The following is a 17,815-nucleotide window of genomic DNA, read 5'->3' on the forward strand; positions in this document are numbered from 1 at the left end:
AAAACTTGACTTGATTGAGCAAAACCAATGTGATTTTGGGATTCAGCGCATCAGATTCGTCCTAAATCAACTGAAAAAACGCAGACAACAAATTTGTTGTTGACCAGTGTTATCCTTGACCTCTCAGCAGCTTTTGATACCACCAACCATGGTATCCTTCTGGAGTGGCTGCCCGAGTTAGGGATGGGTGGTACTGCTTTGCGGTGGTTCCGATCCTGCTTGGATGGTAGTTTCCAGAGGGTGATGCTGGGAGAGTGTTTGGAAATTTCAGCTGGTGCAGAATTCAGCAGCATATTTCACCAATTCCGGCCTGACAGTGGTACAGTGTTACTCTTGTCCTTCCTACTCCCCATTTCACCTCATGTCTAACTGATTCTAACAGGATAATATATTAATGTTCTCTTAGAATGGGATGTCTGTTGCCAGATTCTTATTTATTTTATAATTTTAGAACAGGTGTGTTTTACAGTCTTTTTCCTCTTTAAAAGTTTGGTACACCGTTTCCTGCTTCAGGGTATTGAGTCTAGGCGACCTTTAGCTTCTTTGCAGTTTGACAGTTCTAAGGTTCCGAAAACAATGTGCAGTATATTCCCACTGACCTGAATAACAGCTACAAACTCACACATAAAGGCTCTCTAAGAAGGCTCCATAATACTTCAAGAGGGAGTACATTTAATCCCCTTTGCGTTTACTAAGATAATATGTTGTGCTTCAAGCCATGGTCCCTGTCAGAACTGTATGATACGGATATTGTGCAGTACCACATTGTCTATATGTATTCAGAAATCTCTTTCTTAAAGCTAAATTCTTGCTTCAGTTGAACTAGAAATCTGACAGCTTGCAAATTCCAAAGACTGAGGAATCATAAAAAGGGTCTAATATATAATGCCAAAAGGGGCATATCATGTAGGCAGTGAGTAGAAAATATCAGTTTCTGAAGAGCGGGGCTTAGAAAACGTGTGGGATTTTAATGGCTGGTTTACACATTCAAGTTCTGGTGACTGAAGGGATGAACTGCATGGGCAAAACAAACATCACATACAACACATCCACATCACCTCCCATGCAGTGCTTATCCATGGAGTCAGTTCACACATTCAGCTGAAAGTCTCTCTCAGACCTAAGATTTTCTGCTGTGGCAATGGTGGGCCTTATGGCCATTCCCTAAGTTTTCCCTACTTCCACCGACAAAGAAAAGAGGAAAGCAGAGGAACCTAACATCTATTTAAAAAAAATAAAAAATCCCAAGAAAGGGTGTAGGCAGAGTTCCACAGTGCCCTGCATTCTTTTCTTAGGATTTTATTTCATTTATGAAGCTTAGTGTACCAAAAAAGGGTGCCTTTTGGGCAGGATTTTTTAAAAAACCAAACAACACGAAGCACTATCATATTGGCTGTACAAAATATTGAATGTAGTCAACCCATATGATAGCTCAGTTGGTAGAGCATGAGACTCTTAATCTCAGGGTCATAGGTTTGAGCCCCATGTTGGGCAAAAGATTCCTGCATCTCAGGGGGTTGGACTAAATGACCCTCATGGTCCCTTCTAACTCTACAAATTCTATGATTCTGCCTCACATCCCATTATTTTGGTGCAATGCTACTGCTGAAATTCCACCTGCCTTTGTGAAAATAGTTTGCTTGGATTGCTTATATTAAAAGCCTCTTTCTAGAAGTGTTTTAAAATTCTGCCTTTATTCTGAACATTTCTTCATTATAAAAAATATTCCCCATGTGTTTCCAATCTCATAGTCACTGCTATGAGTAACTCACCAAAATCTAACAAGAGACAAGTTCTTAAAGAGAAGTCTTGCACTGTGCAGAGACAGGAAATTAAAATTGTTCACACACAGCTCTTGGCACAAGACACAGAGCTGCTTTTATGTCCCTTTCTTATTATTCTAGGCTTCTGGATTTCACATATTTTGGAACAAAATTAAGCTTCACAGTAGGCCATAGATTAAGCTATGTGCAATACAGAAAGGTATCGCAAAGTTTTTATTAAGTTTGTATTAAGCTCCTTATTTTTAAATATTTAATTTCAGAAACATACAGTTGAGTGTGTGTTTTTTAAAAAATGGGAAGAATAGATAAGAAAGATGGAAATACAAGTTAAAAACAGTAAATGGAATGCTCCCCAACAAATTGTAGAATACATTAATGAATGAATTGCATGTGCTCTTACAGCCAGAGTGGATTTGATTTAAATCAAATTGATTTAAATCACTAGTCAGTAAGGCTTGATTTAAATCATTTTTACAGAAAGGTTCAACCTTGCTGGCATCCTCTTAATATTTCCTAGCAGAGGAATGTTTCATTTTTGGAATAATAAATTTTCGGAGTAGTTTTTAGTTACATCAAAAATTACTGATTTGGTTATACTATCAGAAATACATAGACAGATAATTATGAAATTATTGTTTATATCTGGACAACTTTTCTGCTGTACTTTATTGGAAGGAGAAAAATAATCATTTACTTAATAACAGTGTAAACAATTTATTTAACTAAAACAATAACATTATAGCATATGCATCCATGTTTGTTAACCGATGTGATTAAACTTTTTTAAAATATATTTTTTAAAAAACACCTTAGACTGAGTTTTAGCACACATGAAAAACTTTAAACAAATCCTTATTTCCTGATGAATAGCCTTTGGACTATAATGTAACTTAAATAGAAAACTATCTTTAGAAAGATTTTTCCTCCAAAAGCATTTTATTTTAAAAATCCGATTTAAAATATCTGATTTAAATTTAAAAATCCATTTTTTAAATTTTTTTTTAAAAAATCATTGATTTTTATCCACTCTGCTTACAGCATAATTAGATGAAATTTGTATCAAGTTATTTGATGCAATAACTTAAGACTGGGGAGAACTGCTTAAAGTAGAAAAGCAGTTTCTAAATCATTAATATGTATTATTCCCTTGTGATGATAAACGGTCAATTTCAATCTTAGTATGGATTTATTTATTTTTAGATCCTAAAACTATGTAGGCAGTGTCTAGGGCTCTCTTCCAACTGCAGCCCTCACCCCATACGAATAGCAACTTCTGATGTCAGGGGATCCTCGGAAGCATGAGTTAAAAACTGTAAATCTCAAGTTGCAGGAGACCCTGTGCACCTATAGAAGTGTCCAGGAGATTTCACAGGCATTTTCAGTTTTAATCAATAGTCTATTTTTGCACTGTTCAAAATCAGGAGTCTTTATTGCACTCTGTTATTGCCATTTCTTCCCAATACATATTATAGTCAAGCAGGTAGCTAAATATTCAAAAATAAGGGTCATGCATACCTTGGTTAAATGCACACTGCACCATTTCATCAGCTATGCTACAGATATATGTCTCTGTACATGAAATTCATGAGATACCTAAATTATTCTATTGAATAAACAGAATGAGGTTCATGATATCAAGGAAAAATAATTAACTTACTATTTCACATTCCTTACAAGTGTGTCCAGGTAATTTTTTCCTTTCTTCTTTTTTACGGACCACCTCAATGTGAGGAAAATCTAATACAGTGTTCCTTCTGGAAAGTAAACAGAAATTGCAAGATCTAAACAAGGTTGCAAATATTATTTTTTGCATAAGAAAACTATCATTTACTTATTTATTACCTGCCTTTTACCCTAAGGTCCCAGGGTGAATTACAGCATTAAAGCACATTGTTATAAACAATTTTACAACTTAAAACTATTTAAGACAACTATGTTGGTTTAATGTTTCATCAAGTTGCTTTAGCAATTTCGGTTTTGCTGTTGCTTTACGATTAATTATAAAACATACTTAAAATGGGATCTATAATTGTTGTGGCAGCTAACTTAAATATTGTACATCTGAATATTTTGCTACTTTTTATGTTTACTGCTTTTTTCATGTTTATATAACCAATGAGAGTTAAGAACAGATGGCCACCATAATTGTCATTCAAATCCTGTTCACTTCAAAAGGATTTGACCACAGTATTATTTTAGGTATAATGGGCAAAGGCACAACATATCAGTGCAATCTACTAAATACTGTTACTGTTAATCTCTGTTCATCTTTAAAGGGTGCTGAACAATGGACAGAGAGGCTTGGAAGGACCGGTAAGGATCCCATGTTAATATAACTGACAGTAATGGAAGATATATCCCTATGTCTTTCATATTCTTTATTCTCCACAAACTGGAAACAGTATATGTTTAATCTACAATTAACTAAAATAAAGCAGTGCATTTTTACACTCAATTCACATTCTTTATGACTCTTCTCAAAGTTTACTTGATCTTTTTCAAACTACGACATCCCAGTTCTGCCATGTAATCACTTGAAGAAAAACAAGCGAATCATCTTTTTTTATACAGAAGAAGTCTGGTTGCCTTAAAAAAGATTTTCACAAGCATATGGTAGGTACCTTTCATCACTTTTATAATATGATTCCACAAAAGCCTTCTGTTTGGTTTTATCTTGTTTGTCTCCATGCCCTGAAAATATAGAACACGTCATCAATTTAAGGAAACGAACTTGGTCCCAGCCAACTACAATATAGATTTCTCAGTACTTGAAAACAATGATAATTTCCCTTGAACACCTAGATCTTTTAAAAGATAATGACTTGGTTTCGAATTAGCCCTCCTTGAATGGTAGGGCTCCTTCTCCTTAGAGGGAAGTGGGATCTAGTAGACTTTCCTGCTAGAGTACATGGGTGGCGCAGATTTTTTTGATAGGCTTCCCCTCCTTCTGCAACCCCCTATGCTGCCTCAAGCTGCTTTGGTAGGGTCCCTCAAACATCTGGGGCAGATATCCATTGAAAGCGGAGAACTGTCACCTACTTCTAGCAGCAGGAACATCCCATTAGTGGAAGACCACTCACAAACAGCTCTCCTAACTGAGGTTCTGCTGGCAGGACCATCCATGGTTGAAATCCTATGTGCACTGAAAATAAAGCTGTAACTCAACCTCACCCAATGTTGGCAGTGAATTACAAGTCTTAAAACAAATACATACTCTGTAAGCTTTTCTTTACTGTTGACATTTCCTTCTTTTCTTCCTCTTCCGCCTGACAAGACTCCCTATTGTTACATCCTAGGGCATTGTCATCTTCTAGATAGGATTCATATTCTTCATATGATGTCCGATCAAATATTTCTGCAAAGGTGTCATTTCTTCTTTTCTCTCCTTAGACAAATGTGAGCAACAATTATTACTAGCATTATTCTTGACACCTTGAGCTAAAAAGCAGCATGATCTATTTGAATATTTAGTAGCAGATGAATAAAACCAATCAGGTTCAAACTAGCTTTGTTATTTATTAACTTAAGGCATGCCATCTTGATTATCTGTATTAGAAAGATGGACCAACCCATGACTTAAATAGCTTCTTGGGAATTTCTGGTAGATACTAGAATATAGGAAGAGAATAATGACAATTTTAAATCTTCTTTCTTGGCATTGTTCAAATTTGTATCCTAAAAGGTGGGGTATAAATAGCTGTAACAAATAAGTTTCTTAAGAACCTGCAGGGTATTGGGGGTGTGTGTCTTACTTTTAAATATGAACTGGCTGAGGGCTTTTCTTTCTTTCTTTTTTAATAATCTTGCTGCCAGTTTAGGCTGTGACTTTGCTGCCCTCAGTAGCCTGGCAGGCTTCACTGCAACATTCTGATTGGGGCATTCCATCTCAAGAATGCCAAAAGGCTGCACAGAGCAGGCTAAAGGTGTTTTGTTGTGTGTGGGTTTGCTTGTTTTTGCAAACTAAATAAATAAGAAATATCTTAAAGCATCTCAACTTTAAAGGTAAGAGCACCCACAATTTTTAGAATTCTCTTAACCCCAACTCACTAAAAACTTTTACAGAAGCCCCAGTTTTTAGTTATCATTGATAGTGGTGGCACCTGAATAATTAAGTGGACCTTAGTTATCCCAGATCCAAGTATTTAAAGACTTTTATAGGGAAAGTCTAGAATGCTGAATTCTACCCTGAAATGAACTATTCACAAGTGAGGTTCAAAAAGAAGCAAGGTTATATGTACTGGTTATTACCTCTGATAAGTAGACAAGCTACCACGTTCCAGGCCTGTTGTAGTTTCTGAACTGTCTTCCAGGATAGCTGAGCATATAGCACATTACAGCAGTACACTTGAGAAGCTACCAGACTGCACAGGACTCTAGTCATATAATTCACCTCCATAAAAGACACACAGCTACCAAGTTAGACAAAGCTCAAGAAACATACAGTACACCAGGCCATAGCTTACAACATTGCTGGGTCCAGAAGACTATAATAAGGACTATGGTTCCTTATGGCAGAGTTATAAGGCTATAAAGCAGGGAAAAAATACACGGTTTATTTTCAAGTCAAACAGAAGCATTTTGAACCTCTGGACCCAACCAACTGTTCTATTGTCCTCATTCTCTAAGCTGTGCATTGTTGGAGTGGGGCTTATTCTTTTTTATCTTTCCAGTGAACTGATGGACTGCCCATGCATTTTCCATCATCCCTTCTTAAATGCTAACCAGGGAAGTCATCTTGGTACATGGGGCAGCCATGTGTGTGCCATACATCTCTATATGCAAAGGAGCTTGTAACTGTTATATTCAGTTTTTCACTTGTGCTATTAAAACAATCAAACAAAAATAACTTACTTGAACTGTTTACTTCTTTATGTTCTTGATTTTTCATTCTTACTAGAATACTATCACTGACATATGTATAGTCCATGTCTACAGTCTCTGCTTCAGTTCTTGTTTGGATCCCTTCCTTTTAGGCAACAGAGTCACAAAATAATTATGTAACATTTTTTTTTAGGATATTGCAATCAAATACATATTTTAAACTTCTATACCAGAGCAAATATCAGGAACAAAAAAGTGTTCAGACTGTGGATCACATTTTAAGATTCTGCAAGAATCCTTTGGAGGGGTAGATCACACATATTCATTTAGTAGTGTCATCACTTCCAAGCTGTGTAACATGCAAGCTGAGAGTTGATTGAAACCTCAGCATCTCCCATGATTCACCAGGCCTGAAAATATTATTCAAATCATTCTCCAAAACTAGTCTATAAACTTCCAAACATTGAGGATCTATCACATAAATGACACAAGCAAATGTACTAACTCAGTTTCATGTTAGCAAATGAACTATTACATTAGAGGAAGCAACCAACCAAAGTCATTAGTATTTTTAAAAAACCAAAACAAAACTGAATGAGCCTCTATTTCAATGAAAGATATAATACTCCCTCTGTGAGATGCAGGCAAACTGTCCTGAGTAAGACTCAAGAAAATCTGAATATCTTTTTCTTAATGAATTATCTTTCTATGGATAAACAATTTCCACTTGCCTTCCCAAGCTGGTAGAATTATACAAGAGAAACTCAGAAACTGCAGATCCGAATTGGCTTTCTAAGCGTTTGCAAGACCAGGAACTAAGTTTACGTTTTTCTATCGTTTCTGAAACTAACATTACTTCAAATAGGAACCATTCTAGTCTTGCTTTATTTTGAGTAAAGCATAACAGGTTAATAGCCATAAATAATATTTTGGTTTGTTCTGGGAGCTTAGTAATAGTCATACTATAAGATTGCTTACTTTTGCATCTATCAGAGTAACATCCATTTTGTATTGGGAAAGGTCTGCTCCTGGGTCTATGCTCCACTGCACATTTTCCAAGGATGAATTATCTTCAAAAGAAGAGATAATTAATTTGTAAAAGAAATGAATGTTCTAAAAGTCTTAGAATTCTAAGGATATGCAGATCAAAATAATGAGATAGTGACTATTCCACTAATAGGTAAAGGTAAAGGTACCCCTGCCCGTACGGGCCAGTCTTGTCCGACTCTAGGGTTGTGCGCCCATCTCACTTAAGAGGCCGGGGGCCAGCACTGTCCGGAGACACTTCCGGGTCACGTGGCCAGTGTGACAAGCTGCATCTGGCGAGCCAGCGCAGCACACGGAAACACTGTTTACCTTCCCGCTAGTAAGCGGTCCCTATTTATCTACTTGCACCCGGGGGTGCTTTCGAACTGCTAGGTTGGCAGGCGCTGGGAACGAGCAACGGGAGCGCACCCCGCCGCGGGGATTTGAACCGCCGACCTGACGATTGGCAAGTCCTAGGCGCTGAGGTTTTACCCACAGCGCCACCCGCGTCCCAATTCTATTCCACTATTCCACTAATAGTTGCTATAAAAGGGCAAATTTTCAAAGGTATCCTCAAGATCGATGAAAAAGTGTGACAGCCCTGGAATTGGCACCCCTATTTTCCTTTTCATTACTGTCAATAGAAGGGTGGCTTTTTGTTTTAAGGCTGACTGAGGCAAAAACCTTGCGGAAATCCACCCCTTTTGCCCTGGCTGAAGCAAGTTGACAGGATTATGGATGTAGCAGACACTCGCTACAAATCTGTCCCTAGTGGGTATGTAGGATCTCTGTTAAGATGATGGTAACGCCAATAAAAGGGCAAGACAAAGAACACCAATGTTCTGATATTTCAATAATATGATGAGTTACAAGGTACCTTGTTCCTTGTGCAGATTTGCGGCTTTTTTCACTCTGCAAGGATTTGGTTGAAGCACAGATGCTGGCTCACCTACTGCAGTTTGTAACCTTATCCTCTTATTTGTTGGTTTATGGACACCAGCAGCCTACCGACACAATTACAATGTTAAAAACCTTTTGCCCAAATATTATGTCTATGCTGTTCATAATTCACATTAGCCAGCTGTATCACATTAGCCAGCTCCTGATCCCCCACCCTAGAAGTACAAATACAGTGGTGCCCCGCAAGACGAACGCCTCGCAAGACGGAAAACCCGCTAGACGAAAGGGTTTTCCGTTTTGGAGGCGCTTCGCAAAACGAATTTCCCTATGGGCTTGCTTCGCAAGACGAAATGTCTTGCGAGTTCCTGCGGGTTTCCCCCCTTTCCCCCCCCCTTTTCCTAAGCCGCTAAGCCGCTTATCAGCTGATCCGCTAAAAGCCGCTAAACTGCTAAGAGCGCTAATCCGCTAAGCTGTCAATGGGCTTGCTTCGCAAGACGAAAAAACCGCTATCCGAAGAGCCTCACGGAACGGATTAATTTCATCTTGCGAGGCACCACTGTAAGTAGCAAGAAAGTTCCCCCGGCAAATGTTGCATAACTGTCATGTGAACTCTCTCTTTGGAAAAGAAGCAAAAGAAATGCTACCGTTCCCCGAAAACTTCAGGTGTTTATTTATGCTCACAAACTTACCTCCATATCTTCAGAGAGCTCTGATTCCAGGACGTCGTTTGGTGGATTACAAAAGGAAGTGATCTCTTCTTTTATCTGTACTTGAGGTTCTCTCTCCAGGGATGCTTCCTGTACACAGGGATCCTCTGGTGAATCTTGGCTCATTAGATAACCAACGATGGTTTTAGATGAATAATCTTTCACTGGTGGTTGAAAAACATCACAAAGAGTTGCCTGCCTCAGCCTAGTTTTGGACGTCTCAGCACTTACATGGCTTTTTCCTTGACAGCGAAAACCCGAAAAGCGATCAGATAAATCTAAAGGCTTATCAGTTATATTATCTCTATTGATAGGAGAATTGTCTGCATGGGAAGGGAAGGCATTTTCTTTTTCAGAGCTGATCACATGCCCACTCCTTTCATCAGGTTTCTTCCTTTTAGGGCATCGGCTGCCTAATTGTTTCTGTGATGGAAGAAGGAAGTCACTCTTGCCTGTCTCATCTTTATCTAAATGTGTGTTGGTCACACATGTTATGGGCTCATCTGCATTCTGTTTCAGAACCACTTGCTTACCGGTTGGAGCCTGGCTGATAACAGAGGTTATTTCAGTCCCAGGGTTAAGCGGTACAACAAAAGCAACATCTTCAGATACTGATTTCACTTTCTCAGATCTAGAATAGGAAGAATTGTTGATGGAGTTGTTTTTCAGATTTGACTTACGTCCTGTTGCTAACACAGAAGAGGAAAGACTTGTACTGTGGCCCAAGCTGCTCTTCTTCACATTTGCAGAGGCTCCAAAAACAGGAGAAGGTACCTTAGAATCCCAGTCAGTAAGTGGAGAAGCGTCCTCAGGTGGATCTGAAAATCTGAATAGTTAAAAGTTGAAAATATTTTTCCCCCCGCTAATGTGAACTAGTACAAAAAACAAACCAGTCCATTGAAAAAAGTAACATCCAGCATAAGGCTGTAACTGTTATTTAAGAGAGGAATTAAATTATCACTCCCTTCTGAAAGACTGGATTTATTGTCAGAAACATCAACATAAGCCGAGCTGGACACACTCCAAACTAAGAAAACCCTGACTTTGAACAAAGGTTGCAATGTGGGGTCAATAGGATGAAAGGTAAGTAGGTTTGTTCAATATCATGCTCAAAGATCCTTGGGTTTCTGAGTCTTTAGCACAAGGGTAAGGAACCTTTGGCCCTCCAGATGCTGGAAGGCCCATCAGCTCCAGGTAGCATGGCAACAGATGATGTGAGATATAGTCCAATAACAAATGGAGGTCCACAGATTCATCATCCATGCTTTAGCAGATGCTGCCATGAGGTTTTAACCTTCTGTCCATATTTATTATGCCTTTTTGTAAGAGACCAAATAGGACCTCTGAACTTTTAAAGAGGTAAATGATTTATTATTTTAGAAACTGCAAATAAAAACATTATAGGGTGTGTGCATAAAAAAAAGACACCATAAGACCAGGATTGGGGTTGAGGTTGAATCCTGACAAGACAGAAGTACTGTTTTGGGGGGACACGAGGCGGGCAGGTGTGGAGAATTCCCTGGTCCTGAATGGGGTAACTGTGCCCCTGAAGGACCAGGTGTGCAGCCTGGGAGTCATTTTGGACTCACAGCTGTCCACGGAGGCACAGGTCAAATCTGTGTCCAGGGCAGCTGTTTATCAGCTCCATCTGGTACGTAGGCTGAGACCCTATCTGCCTGCGGACTGCCTCGCCAGAGTGGTGCATGCTCTGGTTATCTCCCGCTTGGACTACTGCAATGCGCTCTACGTGGGGCTACCTTTGAAGGTGACCCGGAAACTACAACTAATCCAGAACGCGGCAGCTAGACTGGTAACTGGGAGTGGCTGCCGAGACCATATAACACTGGTCTTGAAAGACCTACATTGGCTCCCAGTACGTTTCCGAGCACAATTCAAAGTGTTGGTGCTGACCTTTAAAGCCCTAAATGGCCTCAGTCCAGCATACCTGAAGGAGCGTCTCCACCCCCATCATTATGCCCAGACACTGAGGTCGAGCTCCGAGGGCCTTCTGGCGGTTCCCTCACTGCGAGAAGCCAAGTTACAGGGAACCAGGCAGAGGGCCTTCGCAGTAGTGGCGCCCTCCCTGTGGAACGCCCTCCCACCAGATGTCAAAGAGAACAACAACCACCAGACTTTTAGAAGACATCTGAAGGCAGCCCTGTTTAGGGAAGCTTTTAATGTTTGATGTATTACAGTATTTTAGTATTTTTTTGGAAGCCGCCCAGAGTGGTGGGGAAGCCCAGCTAGATGGGCGGGGTATAAATAAATAAATAAATAAATAAATAAAAATAATCTGGCATATTACCAAGTACTTCTATTCAGAGTACAAAATATTGGCAGGGAAACCATATTTACTTTTCTTATTACATGACATATATTAAAAATTCAGATATTGCCAGAAAATCTAAGTATGGTATTTTCTAACGGATTATACTCTTTCGAACTAAGATGTGGTAAGTTTTCTTCACTAATATATTAAATATGTTATAATACATTACTATAATAAACATTTCCACCAAAATTTATTCTATGAAAGTTCATTTAGCTTCATATGTAAAATCTTCATATATTTTTTTAAAAAGAAAATTCTAAGACTTACTCCAAGTTGTCACCATTACTTTTAGGAAACACATGAACCAACTGTTTTCTGAAATCTCCCTGTGCTTTATTCCGAGGTTCCTATGAAATAATAACGCCACTTTACGTTTTGCAACTTCTGGTATGGCACATTTTTTTAAGAAGCTCAAAATGCACACATTCATATTTAATTCCATGGCCATGGATTAGCCAGGCCTATGTTGACAGAACAATCAGCTTGAAGAAAACGTAGAGGCAGGTCTGTATGCAAACCCCGGATTTGCTGAATGGAAGAGGAAATTGAGAATGAAGCACCTGGTTGTGCATGTAGTTATCTGTCAAATTCTGGATATGCTCAGAAAAGCCTGCTTCTTTGAGTATAGTTCCTTGAGCTGGATTAGTGTGATTGCACTCAGCTTATCTGATATAATTTTATTTAACCAATTATGTTCTGAAGCTATAGCAAAGGGATCCCATTAAATCAAATCATTGCAATGAATGAGTTATATTTCACCAACCAAGAAATATGAGTAGCAATTCTAAAAGATATGGTTCTATACCACCTTCATGCAATTTATTTCCAATTTACCACGCAAAAAATAAAATAAAAATGTTCAGCCTCCAAAGACGTGATAAGTATACAAGTGTGGCATACATTTCTGAAAACCAACATTAATTCCCAGTAATGAATAATTAAAAAATGAACTGTAATTTTCATTTTCATTTAGTTTTTGACACAATAAATGGATAGCAATGATTACACAGCAATTTATACACAGTCAATTGTCTCATCTGCTGTCATTAGCAGTTGGCTGGTGGTACTTTTTGCCAAATCTTGAGACAAAATAAGCAAAAGAAAAATTGGTTTTCCCTATGAGAGTTTATTTCCCAACTAGATTTTTGTGGCAGATCATGAAAACAGTACTCACAGGCTCATCAAGTCCAAGGGTTTCTGCAACAACTACGGCCAAGGCAAATGGTGATCTTGTAGCAGTGCGCTCTCCTGCTATTTTTTCATCTGTACAAATGGAGAGAAGAAATCAGTAACTCAAAACATGCATGATAAAACATATTCCACTTTTGCTAGTACAGATAGGATTAGGTTTAAAAAAGAGGTCCACAAATTGAGAATTGTGCAATAATAGAATTATGATTTCTTCCAAGGCAATTAATTCAGCAGAACCTTTTCTGAATCCTTGATTTTTAATTTTAAACCTATTTCTTGAATGCTCAAGTTAAGAAACAATTTAGATGAACATAATAGTATTTAATAATATGCAAGTTTGCAGTAGCCATCTCTTGAGGTTCCTGGTTTCTATTCAACTCTTCCCTATAGCTTTGGAGGGTGAATGGTTTCCTCATAAGTCTCGGCAAAATGCCTAGGCAAATGGGCAATCTCCAGGCTTCCTGAAAGGGCTACTAGTCCTGGTCATATGTCTCCTCTAACGAAGAATAAACAGACCAAAGGACCGTAGAGAGCACTTTTCACACTGAGGGTTTTTCTTATTTATTCAATTCCGTTCGTGAAGTGCTCCCCATAAAATACCTCAAAGCATCAAACATCAACAATTAAACAATTCCATATGCAAAAACAAAACAGAACAAAATTCAGATCAAATACAGATATGAACTTGGATAAAGATCTCCACTAAAAGCTTCATTTATTTAAAATATTTATAAACTGCTTAATTAAAAAAACCCTCTTAAGCAGTAAAACAAGAAAAATCTTCAATTGTACAGATTGATTACCAAGGAAAACTGACTGTACTCTTTTCCACTATCACTAATTTAAATATATAATGGCAAAACTTGCTAAATTTACGTGATACTGGGGAGAGCTGTGGGTCACAGGTATCAGCCACCAATACTTCTTCTTCAGGACAGACATCCCTTTGGGTGGATGAAAGAGGGATCTTCCCAAGCTCTAGAAAGAGAAAAATAAAGGTCATAATCAGATACAGCATCTTTATAAAATGAAATTTATGGATTCCTACAGCAATTCCTCCTTAATATCAATGGTGGTTCTCTGCCTTGTGCTTGATCAAGAGCTGCCCCTGGCCTAGAGGTATTCTCCCCCATATTCAGATCCAGAAACAGAGCGAGCAACAATGCCCAGCTCAGGAGCAGCTCCTCTCACACAGTTTTCCCCTGACCTGATGGGAGTTAAGACTATTCCTTGCTATGGAAACTCTAAAATAACTGGCTCTCTGTTTGTGGGTATGACAGGATGGAAATACTTTTATTGTCCATTAGGTGGTAGTCTGAGACAAGTTAGTAAAGAAGCACTGCTACCAAAAATTCAGAACCATTTCCTAGAAGGAAGGAAGGATTTGGAACTGTATATTTTTATATTGTTTAAAGGGGACCTCCTTCAAACTGTAATTATTCTTAATATTTTTAGCAGGGAAATAGATTTTGAAAAAGCCTACTATGAGGTCTTCCTGTCTGTTCCAAATCTGGACCCTTTTGTTCTGTGTACTGGACATGTCTATTCTCCCGTTTTCGGCGCAGTTGATTAACCATTGAAAGTGACTGAACAGGTGAATCTGGAACAAACTCTTCCATGTATTGCTCTTGCTCCCTAAGAAAAACAAACAAAATTAATGTGAAACCTAAATACTACAAAAAAAACAGAAAGTGTTGATCTGTCAAGAGTGTATTAAGGGTCACTGGGAATTGGTATCTGAAGAAGTGTGCATGCACATGAAAGCTTATACCCAGAACAAACTTAATTGGTCTCTAAGATGCTACTGGACATTTTTTATTTTTTTTCGACTGCATCAGACCAACACGGCTACCTCACTGAATCGGGGAATGTAGCCTTAGAGAAAGCAGAAATACCGGTAGTCCTTTTAAATTCTAGAAAAAGAGTGGCACTGCCACTTAGAACAGGCATAGGCAAATTCCGGTCCTCCAGATGTTTGGGACTACAATTCCCATCATCCCTAGCTAACAGGACCAGTGGTCAGGGATGATGGGAATTGTAGTCCCAAACATCTGGAGGGCCGGAGTTCGCCTATGCCTGGATTAAAAGGAGGGAACCTAGCAGAAGGTGCTAATAAAAAGGCAAGTGGTGGACAGAACAAAGAATGTCTTGGCAGGTTGCAGCTAAAATAAGTGGCTGAGACATTGGCAGTGAAAACATAAATTATAAACAAAAGATCAGGGAGTTGGTGGGACTATAAAGGAATAGCTGGAAATGACAACAGGCTCATTTACCAAACCTTTCACAAGTTCTGGTTTGGCTTACCAGCCAAGCATATTTTGTATTGGCCAGAGATCACTCCTTTTGCTATGACCCCTCCCACCAGTCACCTACAGGCGCTGGAGAATAAAGTACAGAGGTAGAAGAGATTCTTATATTGTCCTGGAGTAGCAGAAACACCAGGTCTCTCTGTCACTGTTTCCATCCAAAACTTAGCAGCATGGCATGAGATACACTGCCTCCTCACCTCCCTCAACTAGAAGAGAGTAGGATACATTTTTTTGTAAAGTGCTGGGATGTGGAGCTACTCTGGTATCCAACTTTTCAGCACTCCATGAACAACTCCTTTCCTTCCCAGGAAAGGGAGGGTGTTACACTGAGATGGGACAGGGTTTATCTGATTTATTGTGGTTTGGTTATCGTCATTATCCATCACTTCCTGGACAAACCTTTCCCTACATCTATTTGCATAGGTACAAACAGGAATTATACTTACTCTATCTTCTCTTGCATCTTCTGAAGCTGTTCAGAAATCTTTTTATTTTCATCCTGTAAATTGTTTCTTTCATTCACTGAAATATGCAAAAAAATGAAATAACATGGCGATTTCCAGTTGTGTTTTATTTCTTCATCAGTCTTCTTAGGAAATCCATTAGATGACTAAAAAACTCACTTGTACATACTTGTACTCCAATACATTTTGTTTTCATTCTAAATAAAGAGTTCCAGACAAGTCACTAACAGAATGTTATAAATGCAATTTGTAACTTAATTATATCACACTGATTAACTGTGAAATCCAGCAGCAAATTACTTACTAATTGACTTTTTCATCACATGAGAATATTGCTCAATAGAAAGAAATAAGACTGGTGATGTAAAGGAAAGGACATTTTTTAAAGGTACTGGTCCTACTGTCTTGTGTGATGTTTGGAAAGATGTGCCTTTATTCCTATCCTATCCTATCCTTGACCAAAGTCATGATGCTATCCAAATTAGTAGGCATTTGTGAGCTATACTCCCTTCACAAGAAAGTCAAGTAATAGTTTATATCCAGGAACTTTGATTCCCTTTAGAAGGCCCCTGAACCTAGGATGTAGAAGAGTTCTCCATTTATCTATAAGCAAAGCAGCACAATAACATTAAAGGAAAAGTGGTAACATTACAAAATTTCATTGAGTCCAACTGTACCCGATTAATGGGAGGAAAATACATCAACATCCTCCACTCCTCAAACAATCAACATAACAATTGTATAGCAGAAACACTGTATAATGGTGCTAACAGAGCAAACACCTCCAGGAGACCAAAGCAAGTCAAGTCAAACACAGAAAAGGTTCGGCTCCTTCCCCTCTACCCTGCAAGCTAGTCATAAACCAAATATAATCTGGGTTTGGGATGGAATCTTTAGGCATCTATAGCAATAAACAGACTCTGGCTCAATTCATACACCATAGCAAACCACAGCTTGTGCTTACCCACAACGCTGTTTTGAGCTGTCAAACATACGGTAAATAATAATTTAGAACTATTTGTCTCCTATTGTTTTCTATCTGCTCAGAACTATGATTCGCTCTGGTTTCTATAGTGCAGCAGCTTCTTGAGGCAGAGCAATTCCTGTGATGCTGCTCTGCTTCTGCTGAGATGATGGTTTGTCACTGGTTTCTGAATTCGGATGCCATGGCAGACAACAATTGGTACAAGCTGTGTTTTGCAAATTATCTTCAAACTGTGATTTGATACCTTGATTTGGTGGTACCTTCCCTAACCATGGCTTGCAAGCTTCCATAGGTTTGGATGTAAAAACAAACCATAGCTTGGAAGGATATACCTTTGTGTGTGAGCAAATCTTATCCAAAGAGTCAAGCCCAAGTGAAATGTTATTGAGCTACAACTCAATCTCACTCAAATTCTGCTTGTGGTAGTTCCTGACATTTTAAAGACATAGGAAAAAAGCACTTCTCTACATTTTATCTTATTATATTAACAATTTTGAAAGCAAGTAGTGTTTTAAGAGACATTCCAAAATTTAAGAGGCTAACAGTACACTCCCACATATTAGGAACAATGGAGCCTATAAGTATAAGCCTGTTTGGGGAATGAATGGTCAATCAGACATAATGAGCATTTTCTGTATACAACGTAGTATTTAAATATAGAAAAACTAACCATTACTGACTCAAAAGAGTGTGATAACAGAGCACATGCAAAGAGGTCCCATTATTATGAAATGACTCAAGGAAGATAAAACTCACTCAGTTCTGTAATCAGCTTGAGGTTCTGTTGCCGAATATTTTCAAATTCCTGCTGTTTTTTCTTCATATGCTCTTCAGTTACTGCACAACGATCACATAATCCTGCTCTTAACCTATAGAAATTAGAAGATAAAGATATGTTAGATAAGCATAATATTTTTTTAAGTACTAGATAACTCAGGGCGTACCACTGATCTATCAAAATTTCAAAAGTAGGAGGTCCATGGCTTAGCTTTTGAAAAACTGGGGGCCCAAAGTATTTCCTTAATTGGGAACCACTGCACAAGAGGCCATAAATGTCCATTGGAAATTACTCCTTAGTAAGTGTGCTTAGGATTACAACCTGAAGTGGCATAGATGATCTAGAATTTTAAAATCTTGGCTATCAACCATTCTTATTATTATTAACGCGAAACACCTTTTTTGATACATGGCAATCAGAAGCACAATTCTGATTTTACTATCAAAGACCTTCCTTCAACTTCTAAATCTTTCCTACCTGCAGAACAACAAAATTATTCTGGATGATCAAGTTAGAAT

At 38.4% G+C, this 17,815-nt stretch overlaps 1 protein-coding gene across 3 annotated transcripts in view; it reads right to left on the minus strand.

The window, feature by feature from the left end:
• The window catches only part of RBBP8 (RB binding protein 8, endonuclease), a 34,503-nt gene that overhangs the window by 6,742 nt on the left and 9,946 nt on the right, over positions 1-17,815 (minus strand). For 2 of the 3 annotated variants that reach the window (XM_081874941.1, XM_081874940.1), the window contains 13 exons: positions 17,276-17,388; positions 15,517-15,592; positions 14,245-14,396; positions 13,638-13,739; positions 12,745-12,833; positions 11,838-11,917; positions 9,221-10,064; positions 8,509-8,635; positions 7,584-7,675; positions 6,636-6,750; positions 4,999-5,169; positions 4,406-4,475; positions 3,442-3,538 (listed from right to left, as the gene is read on the minus strand). In XM_081874941.1, the coding sequence (XP_081731067.1) occupies positions 3,442-3,538; positions 4,406-4,475; positions 4,999-5,169; positions 6,636-6,750; positions 7,584-7,675; positions 8,509-8,635; positions 9,221-10,064; positions 11,838-11,917; positions 12,745-12,833; positions 13,638-13,739; positions 14,245-14,396; positions 15,517-15,592; positions 17,276-17,388 (2,128 nt within the window). The remainder of the gene's footprint in view (positions 1-3,441; positions 3,539-4,405; positions 4,476-4,998; positions 5,170-6,635; positions 6,751-7,583; positions 7,676-8,508; positions 8,636-9,220; positions 10,065-11,837; positions 11,918-12,744; positions 12,834-13,637; positions 13,740-14,244; positions 14,397-15,516; positions 15,593-17,275; positions 17,389-17,815) is intronic. The other variant, XM_081874942.1, reaches the window with a different exon arrangement.

The sequence above is a fragment of the Podarcis erhardii genome, assembly GCF_964252035.2.
Source record: "Podarcis erhardii genome assembly, chromosome: 8".
Lineage (NCBI taxonomy): Eukaryota > Metazoa > Chordata > Lepidosauria > Squamata > Lacertidae > Podarcis > Podarcis erhardii.